Source organism: Propithecus coquereli, unplaced genomic scaffold (assembly GCF_000956105.1).
Source record: "Propithecus coquereli isolate 6110/MARCELLA unplaced genomic scaffold, Pcoq_1.0 Scaffold65, whole genome shotgun sequence".
Taxonomy (NCBI): domain Eukaryota; kingdom Metazoa; phylum Chordata; class Mammalia; order Primates; family Indriidae; genus Propithecus; species Propithecus coquereli.
In genome coordinates, this window is record NW_012152507.1 from 4495050 (window position 1) to 4513875 (window position 18826).

General features: G+C 41.8%; 1 protein-coding gene across 5 annotated transcripts in view; it reads left to right on the top strand.

Moving 5' to 3' along the window:
* Nucleotides 1-498: 498 nt before the first annotated feature.
* The window catches only part of DCLK2 (doublecortin-like kinase 2), a 152916-nt gene continuing 134588 nt past the window's right edge, over nt 499-18826 (top strand). For 3 of the 5 annotated variants that reach the window (XR_001138125.1, XM_012660040.1, XM_012660043.1), the window contains exon 1: nt 499-1692. Coding sequence is in view for 4 of the 5 variants with exons in the window: in XM_012660040.1 (XP_012515494.1) it covers nt 1272-1692 (421 nt within the window). In the remaining variant the exon portion in view is untranslated. The remainder of the gene's footprint in view (nt 1693-18826) is intronic. The other 2 variants (XM_012660042.1, XM_012660044.1) reach the window with 1 other exon arrangement.

The window sequence follows — 18826 nt, forward strand, 5'->3', positions numbered from 1 at the left end:
GCACATAGCATGCTCTCAATAAACATTTGTTGATTAAATAAATCCCTCAAAAGCCAATGATGAGAAGATCATTCATTCCATTGACAGTTACTCAACGTACCATATTAGCGAATCTGCAGTGGAAACTGTGGAGGCTGTTTTCTCAAAGGATTTTTCAATAAAGCAACAAATCTGCTTTTCAAAAATAAATTCTGTGCCCCAACCTAATGCAGTGTTTTGGATTTCTGCGCTAGTTTGGCCTCGGTTCCTCCCTGGGAGGGCGGCTAAGGGATGTGCCGCCTGCCCTTGAATCTCCTTCCTTTGTAGTTTTTCTGGCCTGCGCGCTTGCGTTTCCCAGGCGGAGGAGCGCGCTGCGGCTGCGCCCATTAGCGCGCGGCGCCGGGTAGGAGCTGTCAGCGGCGGGGCTACCTAGGACCCAGGAGGCGCCGCCCCGCTCGCGCCGCATCGCCCCCGCGCCGAGCGCTCCGGCCCCCTCCTCCCCCTCCCACCGCTCTCTCTCCGCGGTTTTGGCATCCCCTGGGGGCAGGAAGCCCTCTCCAGCCCTGATCCCCGGCCGGGCGGCAGAGTCGGGCCTGCGCGCCGATGCTCGCGGGTGGGCTGGGCCGGCCGGCTGCGTGGGAGGCGGGCCGCATTATTTCCCGCTAGGGCCGGGCTCTGTGGGAGGAAGCGGCCCGGCACGGCCCTCTCGGCCAGAAACGGCGCTCGCTGCAGCGCGGGCCGTGGACCGGGCGCGTGGGCGGGCGGGGCGCGACGCCCCCACGGGCCCGGGGCGCCTCTCCCAAGCTCCCCGCCCCTCCCCCTCTTCTTCCTTCCTTCCTTCCTTCCTTCCCCTCGGCGCTCCCGGGAACGCTGGGCGGACGCGAGCCGCGCGGGGCGTCTCAGCTTTGTGTGCGCCCGCGGGCCCGGCGCAAGCCTCGGGCGGCCCAACTTTGCGTCTCCTGGCAAGCTCCCGAGCGGGAGTTGTGAGGCGTGGCCGGTGGAGGAGGCGCTTGGGGGGGCGTGGGGCTCCCCGGCAGGCGGGAGGCTCGCAGCGAGCGGCGCCGGACAATGCGCTGGGCAGCTCGCCGCCGCGGCCCCTTTTAGCTGCGGGCGCGGGCGGGCCGGCGCCTCCGCGGCTCATCGGCCCCACCTGCAAGGAGAGGGCGGGATGCCAGAGCCAGGTGTCCCGGCGCTTTAAGGGCCCTCACAGTCAGACCTCCCCGCACGGGTTCTCGCACTGGCACTAGTCTGCCTGGAACGCTTTTCTGTGGGAAGCGCTCGGAGCAGCCGCGATGGCCAGCACCAGGAGCATCGAGCTGGAGCACTTTGAGGAACGGGACAAAAGGCCGCGGTCGGGGTCGCGGAGAGGGGCACCCAGCTCCTCTGGGGGCAGCAGCAGCTCGGGCCCTAAGGGGAATGGGCTCATCCCCAGCCCGGCGCACAGTGCCCACTGCAGCTTCTACCGCACGCGGACCCTGCAGGCCCTCAGCTCGGAGAAGAAGGCCAAGAAGGCGCGCTTCTACCGGAACGGGGACCGCTACTTCAAGGGCCTGGTGTTTGCCATCTCCAGCGACCGCTTCCGGTCCTTCGACGCGCTCCTCATAGAGCTCACCCGCTCCCTGTCGGACAACGTGAATCTGCCCCAGGGCGTCCGCACCATCTATACCATCGACGGCAGCCGGAAGGTCACCAGCCTGGACGAGCTGCTGGAAGGTAGGAGGGGAGGGCAGGGCCCGGCGCGGCAGGTGCGGCCGAGCGCGCCAGCAGGTGCAGTGGCCACGGGCCTGCGCGGTGGGGAGCCTGCGGGGTGCTTTCCAGGCGGCCACGGGAACTGCATGCTTCCTTCTCTGTAGGCTGTGTGTGTGGGGGGGGCGCACGCCCACAAATATTCTGACCTTCCTTCCCAAGAGATTTGTCTCTTAAAGGAAAAAAAAAATCCTAATGGTCAGAGACAAATTTAGCTGTTGGTGGCACCTGTGAAGAGTGTGGAACTTATTTTTATTGAAGAGCAAACTGAGATAATGGCTCTCCCATGAGGAGCTCTAGTTCATAAGCTCTGTTCAACCCTTTGTGTGGACCCAGGTGCAGGCACCCGTGGTCTTCCAGCGTTCAGGATCCTGTAGTACCTGCTCTACTCAGAAGCTGTGGTCGTGAAATGCTCTAGGTTGGCTTTCCTAGTCTGGCTTGCAGCGGAAGTTAGGTGAGGTGAAGAGGGGTGATCCTAGTCTGCAAATCTCAACCTTGGCTGCATCTCCTAGAGCACCGGATTCTTTTAAAAATATGAGTGCGTGGCCCTCCCACCTGTAGATGGTCTGATGAAATTGGTTTGGGGTGTGGCTCGTAGTCTTAAAAGCTCTCCAGGTGATTCTAATGTGCAACTGTGGTTGACAATCACTGTGCTGAAGGTTTTCCATATTTAGTTGGAAATGAGGTAAACCAAGGTCAATCTCTCTTGCCTTCTCCCCTAATGAGAGAAGTTAGAATAATAGAGGCCATTGGAATCAGCAGTTAGGGTTGAGTAATGAGTAATCCCAGTGTGTCAACCCTACCTTACTCAAAGTAACTGCTTGGCTGTATGTTGGGTCATCCTTGAATTCCTGCAGTATTTTCTCTTCTTTCCGTTCGGTTAGAAAAAGCATTACTAGTAGTTAAGAACCTGTTTCTTGTTCTAAACAGCACCCAGAAGGATCAGGCAGAACCCAAGTGTGTGCTGACTGCGTGTTTATGTACAGTCAGCCCTCTTGCATCTTTCTTAATGCAAATGGCACATTCCGCGTAGTCATAGCAATATTGGCTTGGCAGGGAGTGGAAACTGAGCATCAAGCCAAATGTTTTTTTTTCTGTTTCTTAACATGATCTTATGTTCTGAAATCATTATCTTCATTTTACAGATGAGGAAACTTAAGCAATGTGCCTTGCTTACAGTGCCTGTCACATGTGTTCTGTCATCTACAGTTCACCTCTGATAAGGTAGTCACACTGAGGAGTCCTGAAAGTGCTTGAGTTTCTCTATTTAGTCATTGTCATCCGAAGTTTTCGCTGCCCTGGCAAGATGGTGACCCAGCCTAAATTAAGTTGTCTCTACGGTTTGTGTCTGTGTGTGTGTGACTTCACACATTTTTTTGGTTAGTTGTGTGTGTTTTGGAGGAGGTAAAGATATCTGGAGGAGTATAAATAAAAAGAAGATATGGTGTTCCAAGGGCCTTATCACTTTTCTTAATCATGTTAAATACTTAAAAGCCACATTTGCCTAGATATTTCAAAACAGAGCAGCCAATTTTTTGACTGACCCAAGGTCAGATTAGCAGCCACTGTGGAAAGATCAAAGCAATGCCTGTTGCTTAAGCACTTGTTACTCACCTGCCCTTGGGATGCTGTGCCTTGGTGTGGTCTCTGAAAGGTCAACAGTGTTAATATCCTTTTCTGAAGTAATTTTAACAATGTATTTGCTACATAAAATTAATGTACTTCAAAGAGGAATATCATCATAGGAAAGGCCATTAAGATGACCATTATGCACATCCATTAATGAGAACACATTATACCTTGAGACCGTTCCTGCCCAGGGGATGTATGGTCCACTGAGTCTAATTTTCAAACTGTAGTTTCAACTACTCATGGAGGGTTGACAAATTTCCTTCAAATCATTCATTCACTGACTTTTGGTGGTTGGAGATTTGGGAAAAATACTAACTATATGTAGAGTCCAAATTATACCACAATATGGTAAATAATATAACAAATATTTACACAGAGAAAATGTTTTTCTGGCCTTGATCACTTGTTTGAAGAAGTTTTTCATACAGTAAAATTACTTCAGAAGAAGGAATTGGGCTCTTTTCTGTCATGGAATTCTTTCTGACAATGGGTCTTTGTTTAATTCTTGAATGTCCCACAAAACGAGTGGAATACTCTATAGTAATGTATTTTTTAAGAAAATAATCACCAATGCTTACTATCAATCATTCCAGAATGTAAATAGTTCTAATTTTTAGTTAAAATCGTGTGCTCAAAAGTTCAGATTTATCATGTTGAAGAACTAACTGGCCATTTGTGAAGTTATTTGCTTCAGTAAAAATAAGTATATAGTGTTGCCCATGTTGTCAAAATTGACTGCTTTATTTCATTTTAGTTGATCATTCTTAATAAAGATTCTCCCAGACAGTATTTTACAACTTTATGTTCAATTATTGTCTCTTCTGTGTCTCCCATCCCATGAAACTTGTAGTTTCATGGAGATACTGTTTTTTTTCTAAAATGTCTTTAGTGAAGAACAGAAAGTGATGACAGCAGGGCACAAACATTCATTCCCAGCCCCAATCTCATTGGACTCGGATGACAAAAGACATTTGCATGGACCAGATTTTTTCTTTCTACCCTTGACCTTCTCTCAACAGGCACCTTCAATTTATCGATTTACCCACCTTTGTTGGGTTAAACTCGCTGAATTGATGTGCGTTCCTATAATCCAGTTTATTTTTTAAAACTGGATGGGGACCTCCTCTTGCAGGAGGACTGTGACTCATAACAATCAATACTGGGAAAATCCAGTTGAGCTGTCTGAAGCCATGAGCCTGCTGTGCTCAGAGTGTCTCTAATGGCCAGCTGAGGATGCCCAGATGACTGGTGCTTATGCTGTCCTATTCAGGGCTGAGTCAGACTTCCTACTCTTAGTTCTATTCCATGAGTCTTCTTTCCTCCTGAGCATTCTGGCTATATTTGTAAAACTTTGATATCCTGAAGAAATATAACCAAGGATAGTGGAAACAATGCCTGCCCAAGTCAGGATTCCTGGATTCTGCTGACTGTGGATTTGAGAAAAATTTCACCTCCATTCTATGGCCTCCATGTCCTTTTCTGTAGAATGAGAAGTTGGCAGATCACCTAAGTTAGGTCCCCTCTACTCTAAAAGCAGGTGGCCTTTCCCTACCTGAGTGGTTATTCATGGAGTGTATATGATGGCCTGGGCTGCCTTTCCCTAGCCAGACCCTTTCTCCCAGAAAATGGAGGAGGCTGCAGATGTCTCATTACCAAGCAAGGAATGGGGTGTATGGCTCTGAAGTGTCAAAGAAATTAACAGCTACCTGTCTCTGCCTCTCTCATTCCAAAATAAAATGTCATTTTATGTTACTTCTGTCTTTTGCCCCTTTGTAAACACTAAGCTGATTAAATTTTTGGCATGTGAGAGAAGTTTGATTATTTTGATAAGTGACACTTTCCTTCCTTCGTTAAGTAAACTTGAACATCGAAGAAAAATAAGATTCTAAAGAAATCAAGCTCCTGAAGTTTCTGAAGTTCCCGTACCAAACCTAGTTTACTGCATCCGTTCGGTTAGGTCAGTCTCTTTGAAGGTCTTAAACCAATGTACAGTTGCTGAGAGAGGTTTTGAAGTAAAAATGAATTTCCATAAGAACCTAGATTATACTTTTTTTTTTTCTCCTGAAACATTTTTTAATAGCAATAATAGAAACTAAGCTTTTGGAACTTCTTATAGTGAGGAGGAAAGAAACTTAAACCGGTGAATTATAAGATATTTGCACACAGAGGTCAAAAGTAGTATGTATTAAAGACATATGCGATGATTGGACACGACAGTTTAATGTTGAACCTTCAGTCTGCAAAGCCTTCTTTATCTGCCAGACTCCTAGATTTTTAAGACCCGCTTCAAATATAGGCTTTCTGTGATGTCTCTTCCTAGATCTCAGGGCAGTTGGTCTCAAACACTTAAGTAAGGGCGTATTGTGTGCTAGGCATTGTGCCAGATGCTGGGGTACAGTCTCTCCCTCAAGGAGTGCACCTTCTACTGGGAGAGACAGTGAACACACAGTCACAAATACAAGATGGTTTCAGCTAAAGTCCTGTAAATGAGATAGTAATGAGATGGGGCAGGAGGGCCCATTGGCTGGGGCTATGGGGAAGACTTCCCAGAGGAAGAGACATTAGAGCAAAGACCTGAGGTCAAGTGTATAATTCTTTCCTCTGCTTACTTACAGCATTTTTCTTTACCTCTATTATAACCCTTAGCTTTATAGTGTAGTGGTATGTTGAGTCTGTGTGTCGCTCTAGACTGAGAGCAGCTTGAGGTCAGGGATCTTGGACACAACAACAAATTCATTGATTAAATGACCCAGAAAATTATTTTACCTCTAAGTCCTTTGGTTGTCAAGGGAAGTTTTGTATGAATTAAGCTTGAACGCAGGTTGTTTCTAGATATTTGTGAAAATATACATTTTGAAAAATTGGATTACATTTTAGATAAAGATTGAATAGTTTGGGAAATTCTGTGCTAACTCACCATTGTGGAGGGAATGACTCATTCATAATACCTTCTTCTATAAATCTGATTGTCCTCTTCATCTCATTTTCTTAAAACACGGAAAACCAGATGTGCTACCATACAGCTGCATAATAGTCACAGGGGTAATGAGAAGAGAAACTTACATTTGAAGAATAAGTAATTCTAGAAAGTTGGGAAGAAAGGGTATTTGGGAGAGCATTTATGAGATTAGAATATGGCACAATATTATGGAAGTTATAAGACGAGCAATATTTCATGAGGTTTTAAATTATGGAAATTGATATTTAATGGTCCTGGGATACAAAATGAAAGAAACTAGATTCCCTTGGGCAGTGATCGTCAAACTTTCCTCATCACCTGTGGGGCCAAGAGGTGTTACTGCAGGATCTGTACCACCTGGCTACATATTTTCTCCCTCATCCCCACCTTCCCATGCTCCCACTACTTCTGTTTTTGTCTCTTCTACCGATAAAGTAAACCGCTACCCCAAGGATTAGAGATCCTTCTTTTCTCAGCACTGCACATAAAACATTTAGCATCTGGTAGCGATCACTGTGTGAGGTACTTTACATATTTCATCTCATTCAACCCTTGTAATACCCTGTGAAATATGGCTGCATTGTCTTCTCCATTTTACAGATGGGGAAGCCGAGGCTCAGGGAGGGTAAAGAAATTGTCACCTTGTACTAATGGTAAGAGGTGGGGCTGGCATGTGAACTCTTTCTCCCTGGCTCCTGGGCTTCTGTTTTCCTAACTGCTACCTTCTACCACCTGTGAGGAAATGGAGTCCATTCCATTAGTGGGGCTTTTGGGAGGTATCTTAGTCCATTTTTTGTTGCTAAAACAAAATACCACAAACTGGGTAATTTATAAAGAAAAGAAATTTATTTCTTCTAGTTTTGGAGGCTGGGAAGTCCAAAAGCATGGTGTCAGCATTTGGTGAGTGTCATTCCTTGCTTTAGCCATCTCCTAAAGCAAGACAGGAGACAGAGGAAATCTGGCCAACTCCCCTGTTTTGTAACTAACCCACTCCCACAAAATGCCCTTAATCCATTTATGAGGGTGGTGCCCTTGTGATCACCTCTTAGTGGCCCTACTTCTTAATACTATTACAATGGCAATTACATTTCCAAGTCATGAGCCTTGGGGGGCATATTCAAAACATAGCAGGAGGTGACTAGATCATGAGGGCAGAGCCCTCCTGGATGGGATTAGTGCCCTTATAAAAGAGGCCCAAGAAAGCTTGTTTGTCCCTTCTACCATGTAAGGATGCAGTGAGAAGTCACCATCTGTGAACCAGGAAATGGGCCCTCACCACACACCAAATCTGCCAGCACCTTGATCTTTAGCTTCCAGAACTGAGAAATAAATTTCTGTTGTTTATAAGCCTCTCGGTTTCTGGTATTTTGTTACGGTAGCTCAAATGGACTAAGGCTACTTTCACCTCTAAAGTTCAGTGACCTGCCTCTGGGTGTGTTACAGCAAGTGTTACAGTGAGTGGTCCTGAGGACAAACCGAGCGGCACACAGAGAGTGGGAGAATCAAAGTTTTTTCACTGGCAGACTCAGAGGGGTTGCGGGCTCAGAGGGGTCTCGCCACCAAATTCTGAGCCCCGTTTACCCGATTTTTCCCACTTTTATTAAGTTGGGGTGGTCTGAGGGGTGGGATATCAGGTGGCCAATGCCTGCCAGGTAATAGGTTAATATTATGTTGATGCCCCAGGTAATAGGTTTAGTGTTATGCTGATGCACCAGGTAATAGGTTAGTGTTATGCTGGTGATCCAGGTAATAGATTAGTTGATGGGCCAGGTGATAGGTTAGTATTATACTGATGCAGGTCTTCTTTGAGGGGTGGGGATCTTAGGTGGCTGATGTGCCAAGTAATAGATGGGGGTTTTCCCTATCAGGGCTAGGAAAGAGAAATGATGTTGGCTCTGTCTGGCTTAATGTCCCTCTTTAAGAGTTAGCCAGATACTGTGATCAGATGCAGTCACCCAGATTTAGATGGAGTTCTTGTAACATCTCGATAACATATAAGAGGATCTTCTCCATAGACTGTGCCATGAAAGGGAAAATTACAAACCCAGTGGGGGCTGGGACCACAGTTATCTTGTTTATCCCTTTATCCCGTACAACAGATACTTCTGGCATATGTTTGTTGAATTAATTTTCCTTTTGTGCCATATGTAAAGATATTTCAATGGGTGGGAATAGGTGCATGTAGGTGTTTTTAAAAATCTTTTTTTCTTTTCTTTTTTTTTTTTGAGACAGGATCTGGCTCTGTTGCCCAGGCTAGAGTGCAGTGGCATCATCACTGCTCACTGCAGCCTCAAACTCTTGGGCTCAAATGAGCCTCCTGCCTCAGCCTCCTGAGTAGCTGGAATTATAGGCACGTGCCACCATGCCCAGCTATTTTTTCTATATTTTTGTAGAGATGGGATCTTGCTATGTTGTTCAGGCTGGTCTCAAACTCCTGGCCTCAAGTGATGCTCCTCCCTTGGCCTCCCAAAGTGCTAGGATTACAGGTGTAAGCCGCTGAGCCCAGCCTAAAATCTTTCTTAGTTAAGAAGACCAGCTGAACAGTTGGCTAGAATTGCAGAGGTAGAATAAATTCATGTGAAAGGCAAATGTTCCTTGCCCCTTCATATTTCAGTTTTTAAATAAGTTTTTCTTTAAGAAAAATGATTCAGTGTATTTGTTTTTAACAATTTATTAATTTCACTAGTGTCCAAGATGCCTGACTTGAATTTTTTTCTTGGACAGCTATCATGGCCAAATTCTTGTTCCTTTATTTTTTGTGTATGTGTTTAAATCATAAAATTATTCTAAGCTGCCTAATATTTTCAATGTCTGCTTTGAGTTCTCTAGGCTAAGGCTTAGTTTTGTTCATCTTTAGCATTTATTCTTATTTTAAGCATTGTTTTTAGCAATCTTTTTCATATTTAATTTTAACACAATCTGTTAACTTTTTAATTCTATGAGTCAGAAACATTTTAAGGCTAGAATTTAGATGACTACTCTTTTATTCCTTAAAACATACTATAATTCTATCCGAATCCGTGGTAGGATTTGGTAGGACATGTTTTCTATAGCCTAAAGCAGAACATCTGTTATGTTGTAATTTGTCAGAAGTTTTTGCCTTATGGACTAAAGCAGTGGTCCCCAACCTTTTTGGCACGAGGGACTGTTTTCATGGAAGACAATTTTCCATGGATTGGGGGTGACGGGAGTGGGGGGCTGGTGTCAGGATGATTCAAGTGCATTATATTTATTGTGCAGTCAAACCTCTCTGGTAATGATAATCTGTATTTGTAGCCGCTCCCCAGCGCTGGCATCACCGCCTCTGCTCAACTTCAGATCATCAGGCATTAGACTGTCATAAAAGAGCGTTCAACCTAGATCCCTCCCGTGGGCAATTTCCAGTAGGGTTCTCGCTTCTGTGAGAATCTAATGCTGCTGCTGATCTGATAGGAGGAAGAGCTCAGGCAGTGATGCAAGTGATGGGGAGCGGCTGTAAATACAGATGAAGCTTCACTCACTCACCTACCTCCTCCTGTGCAGCCCAGTTCCCAGTACTGGTCTGTGGCCCTGGGGTTAGAAACTGCAGGACTAAAGGAATGGGAAAATATTGGTTTGGTGAGAAAAACTTAAGTATTTAATACTTTTGATTACAGTATTACATTTACTAACATCTGAAACATAGTGACCAAAATAACCTACGGTTATAATCTACTATGTTACTTTATGTGTTAAATTATAATCACTTACAACCAAAATTTATCACAATAGATGTTTTAAGATATTTTCATTTATCTCTTCCTTCACTGTATATATTTCACAGACTTCAGATTACTTTAATTTTTAATAACAATGGGCCGGGCGTGATGGCCCATGCCTGTAATCCTAGCACACTGGGAGGCTGAGGCAGGCAGATCGTTTGAGCTCAGGAGTTCGAGACAAGCCTGAGCAAGAGTGAGACCCTGTCTCTACTAAAAAAAAATAGAAAGAAATTGGCTGGACAACTAAAAAACATAGAAAAAATTAGCCGGGCATGGTGGCGCATGCCCGTAGTCCCAGCTGCTCGGGAGGCTGAGGCAGGAGGATCGCTTGCTTGAGTCCAGGAGTTTGAGGTTGCTGTGAGCTAGTCTGACGCCACGGCAGTCTGGCCCAGGCAACAGAGTGAGACTCTATCTCAAAAATAAATAAATAATAACAATGTAATTATTTCTCAAAGGCAGTGATTAATGTTCTCTTCCCTGGTACCCTTGCTCATCATCTTGATTTCTTTACTGAGCAGTATTTTTGTTTCATTTGCTGAAGAATCAAAGGAAAAAAGAAGATATAGAAACTTCCTACTAGTTATGCTCATGTTCATTAAGCCGATGTGGGAGAAAGAACTTGAGAAATAGCCCACTGTATACTTTTCTTAGTTTAGTGATCAAAGCCAGTAGCTGGAAGATTCCACATAAATCTTACAATGTATTTAAATACTTAGTGGGGTTCTAGCATGCAATGGCTGCTTGATAAATGGTAGTGGTCCTCAGCATCTTAGAGCAAAATCTGTGTCTCGTAACTTCTTCCTTCTAATTCTAGAGCCACCATTTGGAATTACATAAGGCTCATCCTACTTCTATATGACAGCCCTTCATATGTTTTGAGACAGTGGTTGTGCTTTCCTCTACTACAGGTTAAACATCCCTAATCTGAAAATCCAAAATCTGAAATGCTCCAAAATCCAAAACTTTTTGAGCACTACAGGTGGAAAATTCCACACCTGACCTTATGTGTCAGGTCACAGTCAAAATGCAGGTCCACAACACACAGTTTAAAATTCAGCATCTGAGCCCAGGAATTCGAGGTTACAGTGAGTTATGATCGGGCTACTGCACTCCAGCCAGGGTAACAGAGTGAGACCCTGTCTCTTAAATAAATGAATAAATAAAAAATAAAAGAGTAAATAAATAAACATACAATATATATGTGTGTGTGTATAAATTATTTTCAGCATTCCCCAGGGGGAAAAAGACCCTCCCAGCCCCCTTCAGCTGAGATGTACACCCCATATAGGGATGTCCACCAGCGTAATTAAATGGCATGTGTGGCAGGCCAGACATGCCAACTCCGAAGGTTCCTCACGATACTCTCCGTGGGGGCAAGACCTATGTGCATTACTCAGTGTATTTTTGCTAATTCTCTGCTTGGCAGTATAAAGATACTGTTGAAAATGTCAAAAAGTTCTGCATGATACCCATCAGGTAATATAAGTATTCCAAAATCTGAAATCTAGAACACTTCTGGTCCAAGCCTTTTGGCTAAGGGATACTCAAGCTGTATTTTCCCTTCCCTCTAATACCCTAAACATCATCACTTTTTTTTGGACAAACATCTGGTTTCTGAATTCCTCATCACTTGTACTGAATCTTTTTGCACTACCATCGTTATCATTTGCTTAAAACTGGGGGCTAAATTTTCCTGTTAAACTCACAGCAAGGTTAAGCGATGAAGGAGGAAGGATTAAGAGGTTAAGGGACAAAGGAGGAAGGTGTTAAAGCAAAGGTCTCCAGGAGTTGGGTAAACTCTGTTGAAAGTTTTACCTCTGTTTAGATGATGAAACCGTTGAAGGACAGACCCTGTATGCATTGTGCCTCAATTTATTGTCAAATATTATTAGGTGATCACATTTCAGTTTGAAGGTCTCTCTCTTTCTCAGTATCCTTAAGATTGCATTGTTTCTCAAAGTTTAGTAATGTTTGGACCACTTAAAAATGAAAAAGAATGTAAAAATCCAATATCCAAATTGCATAAGCCCAGTATTGCTTTAATTACTTTAATTACATTGTCACTTAAATGTTTACAATATAAGTGTACTTATGCATATAGGTCTTACATAGTGGTACAACCCAAACAAATTGACAATGTAGATACCAACAAAACTGCATAACCAGTAAAAATGGAAAGCATTGTAAAGCTAGATACTGTTTACTCAAACTAAATTGGTGTTCCCAATGTGACCATGGTACTGAATACTGAGTTAGTTATACTGTATTTCAGAATGCCATGTAATGAGTCTGTTTTGTACTGCTAACGAGTCTTTATTCCTGCAGAGCAAAATTCTTTCCTCTGGCCTTAACTTGCTGTGAATGGGTCTTTTACATATATTAAGTTCTCTTCTCTTTTTCCTTATTAACTCCTGATGTAATTACATCAGTTAATGCCAAAGGAGTTGGGACTATGGGTACTACATATACTTACTTCAAAGTTTATGGGGGTACAAATGTTTTTGGTTACAAGGCTTGCTTTTGTAATGCTTGAGTCAGGGTTACAAGTGTGTCTGTCACCCAGATAGTGTTCACTGTACCCATTAGATAGTTTTTCACCCAGCCCCTCCTCTGATTTCCATTGAGTTATATCTCGCTCTCTGCATATGTGTGCTCATCAGTTAGTTCCAATTTAATAGTGAGTACATGTGGTGTGTATTTTTCCATTCTTTAGATATTTCACTTAGGATATGATCTCCAGTTCCATCCATATTATTGCAAAAGGCATTAAGTCATCCTTCCTCATGGCTGAGTAGTATTCCACATGATATATGTACACCACATTTTTGTGAATCCACTCATGAATTGACAGGCATTTGGGTTGATCCTACATCTTTGCAGTTTTGTCATAAGACTTGTCAATGGCAAGAGTACAGGTGTCTTTTTGATAAAATGATTTATTTTCCTTTGGGTAGATAGCCAGTAGTGGGATTGCTGGATCGAATGGTAGGTCTACAGTTAGTTCTTTGAGAAATCTCCATATAGTTTTCCATAGAGGTTGTACTAATTTGCAGTCCCACCAACAGTGTATAAGCATTCCTTTCTGCATCCATGCCAGCATGTATTGTTTGGACTTCTTAATAAAAGCCATTCTAACAGGGTTAAGGTGATATCTCATTGTGGTTTTAATTTGCATTTCCCTGATGACAGTAACCTTGAGCATTTTTTTCATGTTTATCGGCCATTTGTCTATCTTTTGAAAAACTGCTTTTCATGTCTTTTGCCCGCTTTTTCATGGTGTTGTTTGATTTTTTTTTTTTTTTTTTCTTGCTGATTTGCTTGAGTTCTTTGTAGATTCTGGTTGTTACCCTTTATCAATGGGTACTATATTTAACTTAGAAGTAGTCATTCAGACATTCCAGAATAGGGTGATACTAACATTTTAAGTTTTATCATCAAAATAAACAAAAAATTAAAATTCCCATAGTGAACTCTTGTAGATTGTAGAATATGCTTGGCCCATGTGTGAGGAGGAAAAACAGACCATGGATCTGATCTGTAGGTTCCATCCTACCAGGAGATTAGATACAATTTCTTTCTCAGTGGGTAGGTATAAAGCTTTTTCACTAGTGGGTAGGATTTTTGTTTTTGCTTTTAGCTAATTTCTTTGGTCTTAAGTTAAACTCCTCCCAAATTTCAATGCTAAAACATGGGTTTGTGGACATACCTCTTTCTTCATAGATAGCGAGATGTTCAGAGTAACTTTTGTACCCCTTTCTTGGGGGAAAGTATCACAGTCATATGGACTTGAGTTGGTTCAGTTACTTGCCTTCAGATGTGTTGAGACAGCATTGGTCTTAGAGGTGAAAGATCTCATTTTGTGTCCCCAGCCCTCCTCTTCAGGAAGGGCTGGTGTATTCATTTTGCAAACGTGTCAGCAATAGTCCAGAGACACAGTAAATGAGTAGAGTGAGAACAGCATTCAGGCCAGAGCCGTGCATTTTTGTGTTATTCTATTCCCATAAGTTTAAATTCTGTGCAGTTTGGCCAGGAAACCTAATTAAGTTGTTTGCCACAACAGCATAATAAATCAGTTTTACTTTTCCTGACCCTGTATTTTCCTTAACTGGCTGGGTGTGGGAACTCATCTGTGAAGATGAAGATTTGTACATCAAATTTATACTCCACCCAGTATCTCACAAATGCTGTACTTGACAAAGGTCATTGAGCTATCTTGTAGATGCGAACATACTTGAATATATTTTCCTTGGTTACATTCTTTTGGAAGTAATTTCTTTTCTTAGTTTTGGAAGTTTGGAAAATTTAGGTTCTCAAGATTTTGCTAGTATTAGACCTAAAGTGTCTGCTCGTGTTTTCTTTTCTTTCCTCTTGTCTTTCTTTTTCTATATCGCCATATTTACGTGTATGAGGGTATCTTTGTAAGCTTGAAGAGTCCTTGCACTTCAGACTTCTAAACAAGTTTTCCTTTTCATCATAAAGTTCAGTGCTTGCTTCCACTCCATAGTCTCAATGTCCAAATTTTATATAACTGAATTTCTGCTACAAATGTCATGATAGTTTGTAGTTACAAACTAGTTAGTGGTGTTAAGCAGTCAAGGTAGTTTTTTTAACAGAGGTGGATGAGAGACTTTATATAATAACTGATAGAAAAGCAGGCTAAAACTTTTGTTAAAATTTCCAACTACATAAGAAGGCATGTAGCTCTTTTTCATTTTTAACAGTAATGTGTTTCGTGTGTGTGTGTGGTAGGAACAATTAATGTAGGAACTACCCTCTCAATTTTAAGTGTATAATGCAGTGTTATTAACTATAGGCACAATGTTGTACAGATCTCTAGAACTTACTCATCTTCATAACTGAAGCTTTGTACCCATTGAATAGCAGCTCCCCGTTTCCCTTTCCCTCTTAGCCCTTGAAAACCACCATTCAGTTGTTTCTGTGAGGTTGACTGTTTTAGATATCTCATATAAGTGAAATCATGCAGCATTTGTCCTTCTGTGACTAGCTTATTTCTTTTAATAGTATCCTCCAGGTTCATCCATGTTGTATAATGTCCTCTGGGTTCATTCATGTTCTTGCATATGGCAGAATTTCCTTCATTTTTAAAGACTAAATATTTCATTGTGTATATGTATATACCACATTATCCATTCATCTGTTGTTGGACATTTAGGTTGTTTATCTTGGCTATTGTGAATAATGCTATAGTGAACATGTGAGGGCAGATATCTCTTCAAGACTTTAAGATACTGATATCAATTCCTTTGTATATATACCTAGAAGTAGAATTGCTGGATCATATGATAGTTTTACTTGTAATTTGCTGAGAAACATCTACACTGTTTTCCACAGCAGCCACACCATTTTACATTCCCACCAACAGTGTACCTAGGGTTCCAATTTTTCTACATCCTTTCCAACACTACTTATTTTTTTGATAATAGTCATCCTAACAGAAATGAAGTGATATCTCATTGTGGCTTTGATTTGCATTTTTGTGATTAGTGAAGTTGAGCATCTCTTCATATACCTGTTGGCCATTTGTATATCTTATTGGAGAAATGTCTATTCAGATTCTTTGCCCATTTTTTAATTTTTTTTTTTTACTATTATGTATCTTGAATTTTAGAGGATAAAAATCACATGATCTTCTCGATAGATGCAGAATACAGAAAAAGTGTTGACAAAATTTAACACCTTTTCATGATAAACACTCTAAATAAACTAGGTATGAAAGGAATTTACCTCAAAGTAATAAAGACCACATTTTAAAAGCTCACAGCCAACATCATACTCAACAGTGAAAAACTGAAAGCTTTTCCTCTAAGATCAGGAACAAAAGGTGAGGATGCTCACTGTTGCCAGTTCTATTCAACGTGGTACTGGAAGTCCTAGCAAGAGCAGTTAGGCAAGAAAAAGAAAGGTCATCCAAATCAGAAAGGAAGAAGTAAAATTATCAGTTTGCATGACATGATCTTATATGTAGAAAAGTCTGAGGACTCCAAAAAAATTGTTAGAACTAGTAAACAAATTCAGTAAAACTTATTTATTATAGGTTTACTTGTGTTTATAGGGTGCAAAATCAACATACAAAAATCAGTTGTGCTTTTATACACTAATGAGCCCTCCAAAAAGGAAATTAACAATCCCATGTATGATAGCATTAAAAAATAAGATATTATAGGCCATTAAATATGAAATGTCCAATTTCAAATCAAAAGTTTAGTTTATTATATCTCAAACAAGAACCAGTACAATCAATCAAAGTATGCGCCCAAACTATCAACGGAGTTTTGCCATCTTAACGTAGCTTGTTTATGCCAGCAGCGAGGAAGCCTGGAGAGTGAGTGGTGATGAAATCATGAAAGGCGTTTTCCACAGGTTGTTGAGAATTGAATATTTTTCCTTGCAAGAAGTGGTCCAAAGCCTGGAAGAAGTGGTAGTCAGCTGGTGCAAGGTCTGGTGAATACAGTGAATGACAGAGTTTCCTATCCAGCCTTTGTAGTTTGAGCAGCATTGTTTGTGTGATGTGGTTGAGCGTCCTCTTGCAAGAGGATTGGCTTATCTCTGCTGACCAATTCTTGTCTGCTTAATCACAAGCATCCCCATCATTTGGTCCCATTGGTTGCAGTAGAAATCCTCTGATTGATTGACTGGGTTTCGTGAAGATGTAGTGGGTAATACCAGCATTGGACCACCAGACACCATTATCTTTTTTTGATGAATATTCAGTTTTGGGATGTGTTTCAGCACTTCATCTTTATCCAACCACTGTGGCAATTGCTAGCGATTGTCAGAAAGAATCCATTTTTCATCACACATAACAGTACAATGTAGAAATGGTTTGCCTTTATATCATGTCAGCAGAGAAAGGCAAGCTTCAAGACGATTTCTCTTCCGATGCTTGTTTAATTCCTGCAGAACCCATCTATCCAGCTTCTTTACCCTGCCTGTTTGTTTCAAATGGTCCAATACTGTTGGAATAGTAACATCAAACCTTGCTGCTAATTCATGTGTAGGTTGAGATGGATTTGCTTCCACTACAGCTTTCAGCTCATCGTTATCACCTTGGTCTCAGGTCACCCAAATGGCTCATTTTCAAGATTAAAATCACCAGAACGAACTTCTCAAACCATTGACGTACTGTGTGTTCTTTAGCCAAATCCTTCCCAAACACTTCGTTGATACTTCAAGCTGTCTGTGCAGCATTGGTTCTACAACGGAACTCATATTTGAAAATAACATGAATTTTTGATTTGTCCATGGTTTCACAAAAATTGCTCTTAAAAAAACTTTGAGGCTGGGCGCGGTGGCTCACGCCTGTAATCCTAGCACTCTGGGAGGCCGAGGCGGGTGGATCGTTCAAGGTCAGGAGTTCGAGACCAGCAAGAGTGAGACCCCGTCTCTACTAAAAATAGAAAGAAATTATCTGGACAACTAAAAATATATATATATAGAAAAAATTAGCCGGGCATGGTGGCTCATGCCTGTAGTCCCAGCTGCTCTGGAGGCTGAGGCAGGAGGATCACTTGAGCCCAGGAGTTTGAGGTTGCTGTGAGCGAGGCTGATGCCACGGCACTCACTCTAGCCAGGGCAACAGAGTGAGACTCTGTCTCAAAAAAAAAAAAAAAAAACAAAACAAAACAAAAAAAACTTTGAAAGATAATCAAAAGCCAAACTCTGCATTTGAAAGACTGAGGATGTGCCTTCACAATAAAAATAAGAATTGTCAGATAATCAGCTGTCAAACTTCGTACTTAAGGAAATTGGACATTTCATACTTAATAACCTACTTGACAATAAACCAAGGAGGTGAAAGGTACATTGAAAACTATGACATTGATGAAAGAAATTGAAGATACAAACAAATGGATAGACATCCTGTGCTCGTGAATTAGAAGACTTAATATTATAAATCACTTTGGATAATATTGGAATTTTAACAAATTTAATGCAATCCCTGGCGAGATCCCAATGACATTTTTTAGAGAAATAGAAAAATCTCCAAAAATCATATGGAGCCACAAATCCCAAATAGCCAAATCAGTCTTAAGAAAAACAAAGCTAGAGGCATGCTTTCTGATTTCAAAACATATTACAAAGATACAGTAATTAAAACAGTGTAAGCTGGGCAGGGTGGTTCACTTCTGTAATCATAGTGCTTTGGGAGGCTGAGACAGGAGGGTTGCTCACTATAACCTCGAACTCCTGGGCTCAAGTGATCCTCCTGCTTCAGTCTCCCAGGTAGCTGGGACTGCAGGCATGTACCACCATGGTTAATTTTAATTTAAAATATTTTTTGTAGAGACAGGGTCTCTCACTATGTTGCCCAGGCTGGTCTTGAATTCCTGGCTTCAAGCCATCCTCCTGCCTCGGCCTTCCAAAGGACTGGGATTACAGGCGTAAGCTACCACACCTGGCCTTCAGTTGACTTTTGATGGACTGGCATGACCTAGGTGTCTCAGACCATGCACAGGGGCCTTCAGAAACCTAACCTTAACCCTCCCAGGGTCATTTTATATAAACGGCAACATTATGCACTTAGATTTTCTAGAAACAATGCAAATCCAAACCATGAAATGTCTGTTTGTTTTGGAAATACACATTTTCTTTGTTATTTTGACATATTTTATTTATTTATTTATTTATTTATTTATTTATTTATTTATTTTTGATTAGAACTAATAAACAAATTCAGTAAAACTTATTTATTATAGGTTTACTTGTGTTTATAGGGTGCAAAATCAACATACAAAAATCAGTTGTGCTT